Genomic DNA, 17,452 nt, shown 5'->3' on the forward strand with positions numbered 1-17,452 from the left:
TTTCCTTTTTTAAAAAAATGGAGATATCTATATATATATTTATTTATTTATATTTATAATAAATTTCTTTTATTCTTTTCTTTTTTAAAAAAAAGGAAACCAACTCGGAACATCGCAAAGTTAGATGGAGTCTCAGAATGGCTTAGAACCGAAAGTGCCCTCCCCTCTCCCCGCCTTCATCCGCTCCCCTTCGTCTTTCCCCTTTCATTGTCGGAATATTTCGGAAACAATAATCCCATCCCCCCCCCCGAGAATGAACGGCAGAGGCACGAGAACCGAGGAAAGCAGCAGTGGGGACGGACGGGAGGGAGAAAGGGGGGGAGAGGGGAAAACGAAAGCCAAACACCCACCCAAGAACGATGTGCTTCTGAAAACAAAAATATCGCATTTCCCTTTCATGCATTGCAGGGGGTTGGAATGGATGACCCTTGGGGGTACCTTCCAAGTCTACAATCCTATGGTTCTATGATCCCCCATCTTACTGGAGCCAGCAAGTATAAGGTCGCCCTCGAAAAAGTGGACTGGGGCCAAGCAGAGGTTGAGGAGTCTCCCTGGGGATCTCAGGAGATCACTGGAAGTGCAAATGGGTGCATAGATGTGTTCATATTGCACGGCGGGATGGGAGACGGAAGTCCGGAATGAAGGATCACCGTGTCAGGATCACCCCATCTGAAAAAGAGCCACCGGCCCTCCTTTCCTCTGCAACCTGCACGACCCGGCCCCCAAGCACAGAGAAAAGGCACACACAGAAATGAGTGCCTCTTGTGGAAACAATAGCTGGCTCATGCAAGCTAGCCAAGCTGCGTATTACAGGGAGAGGCACGCAGGAAAGAAGGCTCGATTCCGCGGAGGTGGGCACTGATTGAGGGCAGGGTTCGATGGACAGGCAGAGCTGATGCAGGGCAAATGGGGTGGATTTGGCCCGCTGGATCAGGCCAATGGCCCATCCTCACAGTGGCCAACCAGATGCGAGCAGAAAGCATTCTCTGGGGGCAGAGCACAGCCATCCAGGCTAGTAGTCCTCGATAGACCTCTCCTCCTCCCTGAATTTGCCTAACCCTCCTCCTGTGGCAGGGAGTTCCATAGTTTAACTCGGCACTGCACGGAGAAGGACTTTGCACATTCAACTCGGTTTCCTGTGCTGGAGCTCCTCTCTTGATTGAAGGTTGCCATTTCCCAGCCTCCCCTGCTACCCCACCTGCCCCTTGGGTCGGTTGCCAACCCAAACGTAACTAGAGAGAATAAATTTAAAACTCCCATTTCACTCCAGGAGGAGAGATGTCAGATCCCGCCCGCGTCATGCGCGGAAAATCTTGCGCAAAGAGGGAATGAAAAGCTGGCCTTCCTGGAAGGAACAAGGGGGGGAAGAGCTTTGGGAAGGAGGACAACTGCCTTGTCTCTCGCAACTGGGTTGGGCTAGATGACCTTGGGGTAGGAAAAGGCTGCGAGTCACTAACAAAAGCACACTCTGCACTTTTTTTTTTGCAAAACTACAGACACCATCGTTCTTTGGAGGGGGAGAAGCGTAACTTTTAAACCTATTTCACACCAATTTAAATTTGCGGCTCTTGACCGACTGGGGCTGAATGTTGTTCATTCCTTCACTGGCAACTGCGTTCGTTTTTAACTTGCTGGATGTTTCACAGAAAAAGGGTCGGGGAGGGCGAACAGGCTGGCATTTCCGACGCCAAAAACGTCCTGCGGCGGGTTGTGCGGAACAAAACAAAATTGCACTTGCAAAACAACAACCCACACATCCCACAATACGGACCCACTTAAGAAGCACCCGCTCTGCAGAGATTTATGCAGGGAAACAGGGTCCTTCCGGGTGACCTGCTTCTTGTGCCTTGGCGCCAATTTATTTCCGGAAGGATCCGTTTGCGAGGAAATCGGGTGGCATTGCGTCAAAGCAAGCGCCCACCCTTTAATTCCCCATCGCCCACACATTGTTCACTAGAAACAACGGCTGCCCCCAACTCCACGCCCGGAAAGGACACCTGCTCCTCTTTAAAAGGGCTCCTGCTAGCTTTCTGTGATTTTTTTTTTAAATGGGCATTTTTTATGTCGAACAGCTACAGAGGCGAGGTTGCTTAAAACAGCAAATTGTGTGAAACGGGGAGAATGGACGGGTTAAAAAAAAAATCACACCTGGATGTAGGCTGCTCAGGTATGCACCGCCAGGGGCAAATTGATCACATAAAATGGGGGTTTTGTGGGCGTCACCCACACTTTTGTTTGACCCATATTTTGATCGTACTTGATCAGGTTTGAGGGCTTTCCCGTCGTTCCACGGCTGTGCTTTGCGGACATCTGATCTTGCCCTCTGAACCGGATCTTATCAGATGTGCGGAAAAATCCAAAAGAGGGGTTTTGTTTAACCGAGTGTCGATAGGATCTTAGCGAGACACGGCTGCCGAATGGCGAGAGAACCTCTCAGGACCCGGGAGACGATAAAATCAAAGCATGGGTCAAGAGAAAGTGTGGGTGGCCTCCCTCACTTTCTGCACTTGATGGTAAACGTACAAGCGAGACCTCCTGCGGTTTGCAGCAAGTAAAATACAGAAGTGTCACTGTCTTTGACCGTGAAGGCAGGGCGCAGCCATCATGGCCTAGCAGCCCCCGATAGCCCTCTCCTCCAGGAATTTGCCTCATTCTCTTTTAAAGCCCTGAGAAACGGCCACTGCTGCCTCCTGTGGCAGGGAGTTCCACAGTTTAACTCAAGGCAAGGGATGCTCCCCCCCTCCCAAATAGACTGAAACTCTGATGCCCCACGCCCCGCGATCGCCACTCCTTCATTTCCTTACTCAGATCTTTAAAAAATAAAAATAATAAAGCCTGGAACATGCAGCGTAGCTTTGTAAGTTTTCTTAACAGCTTCCCCCTCCTCCCCAAATCTTGTAGTCGCACCCTTCTGGGGGGTGGTGGAAAGCAGATTCAAAATTTCACCTTGGGAACATGCTGCCCGCCCGCCCCACCCTGCTTTGAACCCCCTCTCTCTGGATTCCCTTCTAGATGCTCCACATCCCCACACTGTCTGTTAAGTCCCCCCACCAAAAAACAAACAAACAAACCACCTAGAGATTCTGGGCAAAGCTTTAGCTCTTGCACCAAAATGGAGGGAGGTGGGGGCACCAAATTGGCGGCCCTGCCCCCCAGCGGACGAGAAAGGGAGGGTCAACTAACCCTCTGCAAATTGTGCAAGGAAGGCACTGGGATTTCGGCAAGTACCCACCCCTCGGTGAAGGGAGGGACGGCTCGCTCCTCTTTCCAGCAGGGCAACCCTTTTTCGGCAGCCACAAACTAGCCAGGACCCCTGCCTTGCAGAGGAATGCGCCCCTGCTTCTGCACTCTGGACACAGGCCTCCAAATCTCCTTCCATTCTCTCTCCCCCGCCCCCCACAGCTGAAGAGGAGGCTGGCCAAATGGCACTATTTGCATGGACTCGAAAAAGGAAATATAAGGGGGGGTGGTGAAAGAAAGGGGGGCAGGATCTGCCTTGCCTTCTCTAGCAAACCTCTCTCAGCCTGGAAGGAAATTTGTCTGGGCTGACCGGCTGCTCACTCCGCAGCAATCCAGCACTCATAACTTGACGCTGAGCGGACCACAGGGCATCTCGCCACCGAGAGAGATGTTGCGCCAAGACTAACTGGCTCCTCTCTCTTTTTCCTCCCCTCTCTCTGACCTTTGACCCCCACCCACCCCTCCTCTCCGCTGTCTGTCCATCCATCCAAGCCAAGCCGGCAGCTTTGAGTGGCATCGCTGACCCCCCTGGGGGCAGAGGGACTGCCTTCTTTTGTCAATCACAGCCACGGCGGGGGACTCTCTCCGCATGTTTCCCTGCGAGTCAGACTTCCCCGATCTCTGCCAGGAAGGACAAAGGATGCCTTTGCCGCCCGGGCACAGATGGACGAGGAACGGCAGCAGGCCAATCTTCCTCCCGGGAGCGCCAGCGAAAAGCATGACCGCTCTTCCGTTGCCCGTCCGGAAAATGAGGGGTGGAAGGCGACCCCCTTCTTCGCCTCGTGCTGGAAAGAACCCCCGGCACCCCAGCATTCCGAAAGGAGGCGAGATCTCCGGTGCCCCCCTGCTCTTCTCTGCTGCCATGCCATGCCGCGGGTGTCGGGACCCAAGCAGGATGGAGAACCGCCAGCCCGTCCGTGCCATGTGCCGTGGGGACAGACAGGCGGACCTCTGAATCTCCCGTCCCCTCTGTCAGCTAGACCCCCCTCCCCCCGCAACGTTGTACAAAAGACCCGTCCACGTGGCAGGAAAGGTGGCCCCCCTCTTTGCCCAAGCGGGGCGGGGCGGCCGAGGGGCACGGAGGGGAGGGCGACTATACGCGGGTGGTGGAGTGAGGGTGGGGCAAGGTGTTGTTGTGTCCGGTGGGGAAGGTGTTGAAAGGGTGAAGGGCCTGCATGCCCGTGATAGTGCTGGGGATCATGGTGATGGTGTTGGGGGTCATCAGGGGCACATCGTCGGGGGCACGCCGCAGCGCCAGGGTGTAGTCGGGGGGGCAGGCGGGGCGCAGGATCTCGTGGGGCCGCAGCGGCTCCAAGTCGTGGGCGTCGTGCTCCGAGTGCTTGATTTGCAGCGACATGATCTCCTCCTCCTGGCCGCCGTGCACCAGGTCGTTGGCCGCGTTGCGCTGGGGGCTGAGCCGGCGCCCGCTGCGCAGTTCGTGGCGCTTGTCCCGCTTGTAGTACAGGGCGGCAAAGGCCAGGATGTTGAGGAAGAGGAGCGAGGCCCCCACGGCCACCGTGACGCTCAGCTCGGTGGAGTAGTCCCGCGAGTCGCCCGGGAAGGGGACGTAGCGCTGGGGGCGGACCACGTCATCCTCGTCCGGCGGCAGGGTGGGGATGGGCCGGCGCGTGGTGCTGGGCCCCACGCGGGTGGTGGGCCAGCGGGTGACGTAAGGCGGGATGCGGGTGGTGGTGGAGGTGTAGGGCGGCTCGTGGAGGTTGTGAAGGTGTGGCACCAGCTCCAGCCAGAAGGCCACCTTGTTGGCACGGTAGTTGTCTCGCACCCGGGGCTTCAGGCCAATGTGGAGGTACTGCTTGTCCTTAGTGTTGAACTTGGTCCACACCACCTCCTCAAAGCGGTTGGGCTTCGTGTGGATGAACTTGGTGTCCTGCGGCACCGGCTGGTTGGGGTCCCTGCGGAAAGGGAGAGGGGAGACCGTCATCATTTGTGTGAATTAAACTTCTTTTGATAATTATTTCATTCATAAATTTTAACAAACAAACAAGGCAACAACATTTCAACTTTAGCAATTGATCATTCCACCTACAGCTTTTCCTCCAAATTTCAATTTATGCTGCTTAACATCGTTACTCTACACCAGGGGTGGCCAACTCCCGAGAGACTGTGATCTACTTTCAAATTTAAAATCTGGCAGCTATCTACCCCTGTTTTGGGGGGGTTCAGCTCGATGTTGTTGTGCTTTTCTTAGGGAGGGGAAATGCCCCGTTTTGAAGGGGTTCAGGGAATTTTTGCAGGCTCTTCTGAGGGAGAGGGAAAGCACATTATTTGGAGAAGGAACAGAAGCAGCCATGAACCTTATGATCGCTGACAAGATAAACTCCGGATTCCCTTCTGAAACAATAGAGGCCTGCTCTATACCATGGGTAGGCAAACTAAGGCCCGGGGGCTGGATCCGGCCCAATTGCCTTCTAAATCCGGCCCGCAGACGGTCCGGGAATCAGCATGTTTTTACTTGAGTCGAATATGTCCTTTTATTTAAAATGCATCTCGGGGTTATTTGTGGGGCAGAGGAATTCGTTCATTCCCCCCCCCCATATATAGTCCAGCCCCCCACAAGGTCTGAAAAAGTTTGCTGACCCCTGCTCTATATCTTCACTTTATCTCACGATAAAAACAATAAATTCACTGTGATTTTTGCCAGCACCTGCTCTTGTGATTCGCTGCCCCTTGTAGGAGTCAGGGGAGAGCTGAGTTGGAAGAGTCAAGAGGGGCTGCAGGAATTGAGAGAAGCATTGGCTGGCTTTACGGTTCCCCCCACATTGTGATTTTTGCATAACACGCACGTCCTGATTCGCAATATATTGCCAGGTCAAAATTACGAAACTGATGTCACGATATGCATTTCAGACAACATTTTGCCTAGCCCTTGTAACGGCCACTCAGAGATCTGGATTATGTAAGTAAATGCTACTTTTACATCTTCACAAAACAATGTGTGTGTGAGAGAGAGAGAGATGGTGGGAGAAAAGGAATCATACCGGGGGGAATCCAGTCTGCCTTAAAGCATCCTGGATTATTGTTTCTAGAAGGTTAAATCAGCTTCCAAGTTTTAAAGTTTTAAATCCTCTGCTGATCTCACCAAGGAAGAAAAATAGCCAAGCAACATAACTTCTCCTAGTGCATCAATCCATTCACACAATGGATTAAAGCCCTAAACGGCCTCGGTCCTGTATACCTGAAGGAGCGTCTCCACCCCCATCGTTCTGCCCGGACACTGAGGTCCAGCACCGAGGGCCTTCTGGCGGTTCCCTCACTACGAGAAGCCAAGTTACAGGGAACCAGGCAGAGGGCCTTCTCGGTAGTGGCACCCACCCTGTGGAATGCCCTCCCACTAGAGGTCAAAGAGAACAACAATTACCAGACCTTTAGAAGGCATCTCAAGGCAGCCCTGTTTAGGGAAGCTTTTAATGTTTGATGGATTTCTGTATTTTAATGTTTGATGGATTTCTGTATTTTAGAAATTCTGTTTCGTTGGAAGCCGCCCAGAGTGGCTGGGGGAACCCGGCCAGATGGGCGGGGTATAAATAATAAATTATTATTATTATTATTATTATTATTATTATTATTATTATTATCGTCTCACCCCGTCTTGGCGAAGTTGGTCCAGTAGGTCATGACAACGGCGCTGAGCATGACGTCATTCTTGGAGAAGTTGCAGGGGAAGAGGTCGGTGGCGCCGATCATGGGCACCCCGAAGACGTAGGGAATCTCGTCCCCGTGGGCCGCGTCCGCCCACTCGGGGCGCGTATCCGTCTGGCAGTGGTGATAGAAGGTGTAGAAGTACACGGGCGACTGATACTCGGCGTGAAGCTTGGCGGTGGCCACAGCGGGCGCCACCCACTGGTGGTCGGTGAAGAGGGCCAGGAGGGTCTTGCGGCGCATCTCGCCATTGTCCCGGTCCGCCCAGTCCGTGTACATGAACTTGATGGTCTCCCGAAGGATGTCCTTGCCCTCCGGGTAGCCGTAGAGGTTGTCCACAAAGTTGGAGATGGTGAAGTCGAAGTAGCTGGCCGAGATGCCGTCCTCGCTCTCCATGGAGTCCTCCACGAACTTTAGGCCCTCGCCCTGGTTGACGCCTATGAGGATGTCGTAGTTGAGAAACTCGCCCTGCTGCATCAAAATCTCTGGGTCGTCCGGGACCACGTCCCCATCTACCACAGGGCCGAAAGCGATGTGGTAGCGGGCCGGCTGTATGTCCTGGTCTACCAGCTCTCGGTAGGCCTTGCGCCGCAGGCACTCCACTGTGTCGCTCGTGTCCATGTGGTCGCAGCCCACTTTGGAGGCCAGCATGCGGGTGTACTTGAGGGGCTGGTAGTTGACCGACCAGCTGGAGATGGCTGTGCCGCTCTGCGCGATGGCTTTCTGGAACAGACCTGGAAGGAAAAGGACAGTCAGCGGTCAAGAGGAGAAGGGAATGGCTGGAGAAGCCATTGGAACGTATTATTATTATTATTATTATTATTATTATTATTATTATTATTATTACACTTGGCTGTCGAACGTAATCCATTCCGGAAGACCGTTTGACTTCCAAGACATTTTACAACCGAGGCGCAAAGCACACGCTGCAAACTCAATGGAGAAAATGGACAAACGTGCTTCTTTCTCTTTTTTGAAAAGCATTTTGTTGAATTAGAAAGCCTCTCATCACTGCCAAGGTTGTATATTGTCTCCCTGCTTATTTAACTTATATGCAGAATTCATCATGCGAAAGGCTGGACTAGATGAATCCCAAGCTGGAATTAAGATTGCCGGAAGAAATATCAACAACCTCAGATATGCAGATGACACAACCTTGATGGCAGAAAGTGAGGAGGAATTAAAGAACCTTTTAATGAGGGTGAAAGAGGAGAGCGCAAAATATGGTCTGAAGCTCAACATCAAAAAAACCAAGATCATGGCCACTGGTCCCATCACCTCCTGGCAAATAGAAGGGGAAGAAATGGAGGCAGTAAGAGATTTTACTTTCTTGGGCTCCTTGATCACTGCAGATGGTGACAGCAGTCCCGAAATTAAAAGACGCCTGCTTCTTGGGAGAAAAGCAATGACAAACCTAGATAGCATCTTAAAAAGCAGAGACATCACCTTGCCTACAAAGGTCCGTATAGTTAAAGCTATGGTTTTCCCAGTAGTGATGTATGGAAGTGAGAGCTGGACCATAAAGAAGGCTGATCGCCAAAGAATTGATGCTTTTGAATTGTGGTGCTGGAGGAGACTCTTGAGAGTTCCATGGACTGCAAGAAGATCAAACCTATCCATTCTGAAGGAAATCAGCCCTGAGTGCTCACTGGAAGGACAGATCCTGAAGCTGAGGCTCCAATACTTTGGCCACATCATGAGAAGAGAAGATTCCCTGGAAAAGACCCTGATGTTGGGAAAGATTGAGGGCACTAGGAGAAGGGGACGACAGAGGACGAGATGGTTGGACAGTGTTCTCGAAGCTACCAACATGAGTCTGACCAAACTGCGGGAGGCGGTGCAAGACAGGAGTGCCTGGCGTGCTATGGTCCATGGGGTCACGAAGAGTCGGACACGACTAAACGACTAAACAACAACAACAACATCACTGCCTTACTGGCATCCCACACCACACTTATATCAGTTTTATTGATTGATTGGTTGTCCTTGCCCCCAGCATACTTTATTCCCTTGCTATTAAATTTACAGCAGTTGGGTGTATACCCCCTAGATTACTGCAAGGATTTATCAGCGATTCCTGAAGAGTTTTGTGCTCTTCTATCGGCGTTTGAGTTTGTTTGTTTTTATTTTATGGAGTGGAGGGCACACACAAAGATATAAATATAACTTCCTGCTTGGACTCTGGCTGACTGAGTGGGATACGCTTTATGGATTGTGAATTTCTATACATATTGGATTTTTTAAAAAAACAAAACAAAAGTAGTGGACTCCTGCATAATCTAATTGGGATTAGATTGCTTCATCCTTCCTTCCTGCTGACTGAAGAGGAAGAGAATGAAGGAGAGGACAAACAGTAAAGAGGGAAGGGGTAGAAGGAAAACCGGAATTGTGACATATATATACACACAGTGGTACCTCGAAAGTCAAATGTAATCCGTTCCGAAAGGACGCTCGACTTCTGAAACATTTGATTTCCAAGGCACGGCTTCTGATTGGCCCTTGGAATCGGAAGAGCCAATCAGAAGCTGCTTGTCTGCTGTGTTGGATGTTCGGCTTCTGAAAAACATTCAAACGCCGGAACACTTACTTCCAGGTTTCCGACATTCGGGAGCTGAAATGTTCAGCATCAGAGGTAATCAAAAACTGAGGTTTGACTGTGTGTGTGTGTGTGTGTGTGTGTGTGTGTGTGTGTGTGTGTGTGTGTATACATGAATGATATATTTAAAATGGATCTTGGAATCCTTTCATGGAATGTAAATGGACTAAATAACAAAACGAAAAGGAATAAAATAGCACATATCTTGACAAAGCAGAAATTAGACATCATTCGTTTACAGGAGACACATATAAAAAGACAACATAGAAAATTACTAATAAATAAAGGTCTGGGACAAGAGTCTATTCTGATAAAACGAAAAAGAGAGGAATAATGATGTATGTTAACCCCAAACTAGATTCTAAATTCACCTTTAAAGATGAAGAAGGCAGAATGATGGCTATTGAAGTAAGGCTAAATGGAGAACCAATTACAGTAATGGGAATTTATGCCCCCAATGAACAGAATTTTAAAATCTGGAAGAAAAATTGTTTGATCTGTGTGATACTAAAATAATGATGGGTGATTTTAATGCTATTGTTTCCCTTGACTTAGACAGAACTATTGAAAATGGATTCAAAAGAAGGGAAACTACCAAATGCCTTTTTAAAAAACATTGTGTCCAATTTTGACTTACCGTATTTTTCTGTGTATAACACGAGGTTGTTGTTTTTAAAATAAAAAAAACCTATGCGTAAAATGTGGGCTTGTGTTAAACATGGGTAGTGCTGAGGGATGACGGGCGATTGGTTGCAGCCCCGAGCATGAGATTCTCAGCGGTGATAGGGCGGGTGATTGGTGGCTGTGTGAAGGGCTGTTGGCGATTGGCTGCTGTTGCGTCAACTGGGCGGTTGATTGGCAGCTGCCAGCAGTGATCGGGCAGTTAATTGGTGTCTTCTGCGACGCAGGCAATTGTCAGCGTCAGGTGAGCAACCCCCCCCCAAAGCTTAACAACTCTTGGCAATCTCCCCCCATTTTTTAAATTTTGAGTCCCCCCAAATAGTCTTATACATGGGGCATGTTATACACGGGAAAATACAGTAATTGACCTATGCATCCATTAGAACACAGGTGTCAAACCCAAGGCCCGCGGGCCAAATGCGGCCCGCCAGACCTCCTCATGTGGCCCGCCGAGCGCCCCAGCCAGCAGGACCCAGCAGCGGGACCTTGGCCGCACCGACAAACAGGCCGCTATCTGGAGGCACGCGGGGAGCGCTCCGCTTGGAGACTACAGCTCCCAGGGGCTCCTTTCGGGAAACCGTTCTCGCCTCTTACTCTCGCGAGATGGCCCGCCGCTGCTCCCTTCCCCAACCCCACCTCTCGCAACTTCGCGCTCGCTTTCGGCGCGGTGGTTGAATGTGGGGCGGGGCGGTGGCAGCGATGACAACGCGCTCCGCTGCCGCGTCGTCTCCTCCGACGAAGCTGCCGTTCGTCCGGAAGCTCCGCAAGTCCTCCAAAGTCCCTCTCCTTTTCTGGCTAGAGGAGACAAGCGCGCTGCAGCCGCAGCTGCGGCTTCCAGGGGCGCCGAAATGAGCGGCAGAGGCAGGGCTGGCTGCTGCTGCTGCTGCTTCTCCCTCTCGCTTGCTTGCTCGCTCTGAACTACCCAATGAAGGGTTGCTTCACTGGGAGGGATCAAAAGAGCAGCGAGGGGTGTGGGGAGAGGGGTGGGAGAAATGCAACAGTGGAGAAACTGAGGTCGGGCTGCCTTTAAATGGGAGTTTAAAAAAAAAGGTTTCAATCCCGAGGAAATCAGAAGCAGATTTCAAGACATTTAATCACACACAGGGTGTCACTCTTGTGTGTGTGTGTGTGTGTGTGTGTGTTATGCTTTTCAAAATCTGCTTCACCCAACAAGGACAGCGAATTTGGGTTTCCTGTAAATTTCCCAAATGGAGAAGGATTGATTGGCGAAAAAGGGGAGGGGGAAGGGGTGGGCGGCTAGCAAAGGAGCGGAGAAGAATGGCATATTATCTGGTAGGGGAGGGGTGGCAGGAGGGAGGCAGCCCTCCATTCCTCCCTGGATAGTTTATATAGATCAGGGGTGGCCGACTCCAGAGAGACTGCTTGAGTTGTTGAGCTTTTTTTAGGGAGATATATGGTCCGTTTCCTGAGGAACGAACAGAAGCAGCCACTAACGTTACGGAAAGGGTTAAACTCCGACTTCACTTCTGCACAGGGAGAGGGGGCGGGGCCAGAAGGGCAGAGCCTCGCAGGGATCGACCAATAGACTAACTTGCAGGCTGCAGCTAGCTGCAACAGAATATTCTAAAGTAGAGCGGTTTGAGAATTTGTTGAATATAAAACATTTTTACTTGTCCTAGATACCTGCGTGCTTTGCTGATTACTGGATCCATGGTCCCTTGTGTTCACATTAATGTTTGCATATCGTATGACTTATGAGGCTCAACCCAAGGCTGCACTTCCACACCCATTTATACAAACCTATGCTCCATTGGGTATTAAAGATACATAGGCTTGCAGTGCAGAGAATTCTTACATTTGCCCTCTGCTCCATGAAGCGCCAGAGCAGGAGCCCCACCCAGCCCCCTTCTGCCCCCCCCAACCAGCAGGAATGAGGAAGGGCTGAAGGCTTCCTCACTCAGCCCCACACCCAAGCCCCTCTCCCCAGAGAACCCTGTGAGGCGCAGGGGGATGATGGGGGACCCTTGTAAATCCATCTTCCTGAACAGCAGCTCCAAGCGTTTGGCAATATTTGTATGTTTTAAAAAAATACTGTCTGTTACCAAAAATCATTTTTCAATAAATTGTACAATAATTGTACATTTGAATATCTACTTGCCATTATTCTGACTATTTTTCTGCTTTCAGAGCTAGTTATTACTTACATTATTACAAAAAACAGTAATAATTGAATGCAGTGACAATAATTTATGATAATAAAGAGTGGACACATAGTCCTACAGATGCAACCGGCCCTTTGAGGGTGACCAAACTGCTGATGCGGCCCCCGATGAATTTGAGTTTGACACCCCTGCATTAGAACGTCAATCTACTTTTTTCTCAAACACAAACAATTCTTCAAGCAGAATAGATTATTTATGGGCTCCGAAATAATTAACAACCAGGGTAGAAATTCAACCTAAGACACTATCTGATCACAATGCCATCTTGATGACAAGAACAGGTGAGAAATGATCTTCATTTAGGTGGAGGTTAAACGATGTGGTGTTGAAAAATGAACAAAATGTAAGGGGCAATACTCCCTGCAATAATTTTTTGACCTCAACCTAAATAAAGCATCTGATTTAAGTGTAGTGTGGGATGCCAGTAAGGCAAAGATGAGAGGCTTCCTAATTCAACAAAATGCTTTTCAAAAAAGAGAAAGGGGGGGGAAGAAGCAAGAGATATTAGATGCTCTACATCACAAAATCAAAGGATAAAGATGTATGTCAAGCGATTAAACTCCTGCAAGCACAATTTTTGGTGTTAGTTAATAATAATAATAATAATAATATTTTTTATTTATACCCCGCCCTCCCCAGCGAGAGCCAGGCTCAGGGGCGGCTGACACCAACAAGATCACAACAAAACGTAAAAGAAATAAAAACAATTGATTAAAATACAATCCAGATTTTTTAAAAATTTTTAATTTTTTAAATTTTTATAAGAAGAACATATATTTAAAGAGGAGTGGAAAACATTTATTGAATATATGGAAAATAACTGTATACAGCTGAAAACCCTGGCAGCACTAAGATAAATTCAACAGAGTAAATACCGTATTTTCCCCGTGTATGTTTCTATGTTTTGTTTTGTTTTACCAAGAAATTAGGTTTGAAGTTGGGGCTCGTCTTATACACGGGTAGTGCTGAGGGGGTGTTTTCTTAATTGGAGTCCCCCAAAATACATGGGGGCATCTTATACAAGGAAAAATACGGTAGTTTTTGACAGATGTAAAAGTGGAAAACTGATTTGAATGGTCATAGTAAAATATGCAGGAATGTATGATACGTAAAATGAACCATGGAAGGAGAAGAAGGGAAGTCATTTGATATTTTAAAGTTTGTGAAATGTTTATTTTGAAATGAATAATAATAATAATAATAATAATAATAATAATAATAATAATAATTTTCTCCGGAAATAAGCCATACCCCAAAAATAAGCCATAGTGATAGGCATACTTAATATAAAAAAAAATAAGACATCCCCTGAAAATAAGCCACCATGGGTTTTTTTTGAGGAAAAATAAATATAAGACGGTGTAGTCAGTCCCCAAAGGCCTGTGGGAATGAAAGAGTCTCTGCCTGCTGGCAGGACAACCAGGAGGGAGCCGGTCTGGCTTCTTGAGGGAGGGAGTCCCAAAGTCTGGGAGGAGCCACCACCGAGAAGGCCCTGGCTCATGCCCAGCTCAGTCAAAGCTGGCTGAACAGAGACTGGGGCCTAAGTCCCCCCCCCCAAGAGGGTGTTCTGTGGGGTGGGACCAGATTGGGAGTACTTAGGCTGGATCCTAGGCCTGTTCAGTTTGGCCACACGGGGAAAATAACTACAGTGGAACCTCAGTTTATGAACACCTCGGTTTATGAATTTTCGGTTTACGAACGCCACGGACCCATCTGGAACGGATTAATTCACTTTCCATTACTTTCAATGGGAAAGTTTGCTTCAGTTTATGAACGCTTCAGGTTATGAACAGACTTCCAGAACCAACTACACCCATGCTTCGGGTTAAGTACGCTTCAGGTTGAGTACTCCGTGGACCCGTCTGGTACGGATTAATCCACTTTCCATTACTTTCAATGGGAAAGTTCACTTCAGTTTATGGACGCTTCAGTTTATGAACAGACTTCTGGAACCAATTGTGTTCATAAAACGAGGTACCACTGTACAGTGGTCCCTCGACTTACGAACTTAATCCGTTCCGAATGCACGTTCATAGGTCGGAAATTTCGTAAGTCGAAAAGCCGATTCCCATAGGACAAAAAAAATATTCGGAAAAATTTGTAAGTTGAGGAAACCTCATTTAAAAATTCGTAAGTCGAGTAAACCGCATTTAAAACCGCCAACGGTTTCCGTTTGGATGTAGAAAAATTCGTAAGCATTTGTCCCGTTCGTAAGTCGAAAACTTAGGATGTCGGGTAATTCGTAAGTCGAGGGACCACTATATTTCAAAGGTTTGTTTCCCCTCTGCCAGGTTTAGGCAAAACGGCAGCCCCTGTTGCCGAATGTGGTTTGGATCTGGTACAAAATTGTGCTGCCTTTGCTCGCTCCACTTCGCTTTACGCTAGATTCTCATGGACGGGGTCGTCTGCCTCCCCCCCCAAAAAAATAACCCTGCAAAGCTGCCGCCATAATGCCGAACGAGCCGGGCGCTACCTTCCGAGTGGTGGGATAGGATGAGGAGGTTGACGCAGGAGGCCCCGGCTCCTGAGCCGAAGATGGTGATCCGCTCTGGGTCGCCCCCGAAATGGCCAATGTTCTCGTTCAGCCACCGCAGGGCTTGGATCTGGTCGAGGATGCCGTAGTTTCCCTTGGCGGACTGGTCGCCGGTGCTCATGAAGCCTGCCGAGGGGAAGGGAAGGAAAGAGAGAAGAAAGCCATGTCAGGAGGAGGAAGAAGAGGACGAAGGTCTGGGGGGCGGGGAAAGGTGCAATTTAGTGCAGGCCGATCCACCTGCAGCTGACGTAGATTTAGGCTGCGTACGTCTTAGGACACAGCCGGGTCATTGCTTTTTCTCAATCCGGATCAAGGCTGGTATGGAAGAAACGAAGATGCGTGCGTAGACACACACAAATATATAAAAGGATGTCATATAGAGGAGGGAGAAAGGTTGTTTTCTGCTGCTCCAGAGAAGCGGATACGGAGCAATGGATTCAAACTACAAGAAAGAAGATTCCACCTAAACCTTAGGAAGAACTTCCTGACAGTAAGAGCTGTTCGACAGTGGAATTTGCTGCCAAGGAGTGTGGTGGAGTCTCCTTCTTTGGAGGTCTTTAAGCAGAGGCTTGACAGGCATATGTCAAGAATGCTTTGATGGTGTTTCCTGCTTGGCAGGGGGTTGGACTGGATGGCCCTAGTGGTCTCTTCCAACTCTATGATTCTATATTTCTTTTGATAATAGTAATAATATTATAATATTTGTATTAATTATACCCCGCCCATCTGTTTGGGTTGCCCCAGCCACTCTGTCACCTCAGATTTCTGTGGAAAACCACACACACATCCCTTTCGATGCCTCAGACCCCTACTTTAAAGAAAAGGGTTTTATTATTTTATTTTAAAAAACAGATTCAAATTGCCTCAACTTTCTAAGCATCTGGGTAGGCTTGTCTTAAATGATGGTAATTGTTGTGACGTGGGGTTTGTGATTTCAGCTCTCTTGACATAATATGCTGGAGACAGTTCTCTAGTAACAGCTCTTTATTAAAGTGAACAAGACTGAAGACTGAGGAGAGGAAAGCTACATTTATAGGGACAGGGGACTAGCTAGGAAGGGATACATTTTGGAGGGAACAATATCAAGCAATCACAGTGCTGCCTTTTGGAGGAAACCAATAAGACAGAGGATCCAAATACAGCAGCTTAAATGAACCAATAGTAGCTGTACCCTCTGGAACCAAAAGGCAGTTACTTTATCCTAATGCAAATACAGACAATAATAATACAGATATAAAATCCTTTGACTCAATACACAACACCCCTCCCCCCCTAGTGAGCACAGCAGACGTAATCCCTCAGGTACTGTGGGGTCCTACAACTTCTACCTGATCTCCTGACAACAGGTGTTGCAGGTTCTGGATTGGGTGTTACCTGTGGTGGAGGGGCTGCTCTAGGGGTTTCGTCAGGAACAGATGGAGTCCCAGACATCTCAGGGTCCCCGACCTGTACCTCGTCATCCTGAGGACTAGCAGACCCTGGTTCATTTGCTGAAGCCCCTGGTGACTGCACCTCTGGGCCATCTTCACTCTGGTCTCGCAGCTGTGCGTCATTAGCCAGGGATGAATTATCTGACTCCTCCCTGCTGAGCGCCCGGCGCCTCAGCTGATCTATATGTCTCTTCCAAACTTGCCCATTTTCCAAGGTCACATAATAGGACACAGGTCCACTAGCCCGGGTGATCACACCGGCCACCCACCGCGGACCTCGTGAATAGTTCCTCACCCAGACCAGATCTTCAGGGGCGAGATACCTTGTTGTGTCAGTCTCAGCCTGGGGGGTTGCTCTTGAATTACGGTTTGGCATTTTATCTGGGTGGACATAATCCAGCACCGTTACCAGTCTTCTACCTAAGAGCAGCTCGGCTGGCGACTTGCCCGTCGCAGTACACGGCGTCGCATGCTGCAAAAATAACATTCGCGCAATGCGAGCCGACCAGTTACCCTCCATTAAGCGCGCAATGGATTCTTTGGCTGTTCTTACCATGCGCTCAGCCTGCCCATTGGAGGATGGGTGAAAGGGCGCGGATGTGACCCCTCTTATAAAGTTATCAGCCAAGAATGCCCTGAATTCTTGGGATACAAAAGCTGCCCCATTATCTGATACAATGGTCTCAGGTAACCCGTGGGTAGCAAACAGCTGCCTCAACACCTTGATTACGGCAGCTGATGCCATGCTAGGGACCATCGCCACTTCTAACCATTTGGAATATGCATCAACGATAACCAAAAAGACCTTCCCTTGGAATGGCCCAGCAAAATCTATGTGCAGCCGGCTCCAGGGAGTCCTGGACTGCTCCCACCAGTGGACTGGTGCTCTGGCCACTTCTGGCCGCACCTCTTGGCATGCCTTGCATGTTCGTACCCATTGTTCTATGTTCTGGTCCATTCCAGGCCACCACACATAACATCGGGCTAGCGACTTCATCCTGACCATTCCCGGGTGTCCCATGTGAAGCGTCTCAAGAACCCTGTTTCTCAGTGGTGCTGGGATGATCACCCTATCTCCCCATAGGAGACAACCCTTATGCATGGACAATTCGTGCTGCCTTGTCGCATA

General features: G+C 49.2%; 1 protein-coding gene across 1 annotated transcript in view; it reads right to left on the bottom strand.

Moving 5' to 3' along the window:
- Positions 1-3,707: 3,707 nt before the first annotated feature.
- NLGN2 (neuroligin 2) overlaps positions 3,708-17,452 on the bottom strand; it is a 41,873-nt gene continuing 28,128 nt past the window's right edge. Inside the window, exons 4-6 of the mRNA XM_035135415.2 lie at positions 14,834-15,019; positions 6,845-7,634; positions 3,708-5,153 (exon numbers count right to left, since the gene is read on the bottom strand). Coding sequence (XP_034991306.2) covers positions 4,334-5,153; positions 6,845-7,634; positions 14,834-15,019 — 1,796 coding nt within the window. The 3' untranslated portion in view covers positions 3,708-4,333. The remainder of the gene's footprint in view (positions 5,154-6,844; positions 7,635-14,833; positions 15,020-17,452) is intronic.

Source organism: Zootoca vivipara, chromosome 13, assembly GCF_963506605.1.
Source record: "Zootoca vivipara chromosome 13, rZooViv1.1, whole genome shotgun sequence".
Lineage (NCBI taxonomy): Eukaryota > Metazoa > Chordata > Lepidosauria > Squamata > Lacertidae > Zootoca > Zootoca vivipara.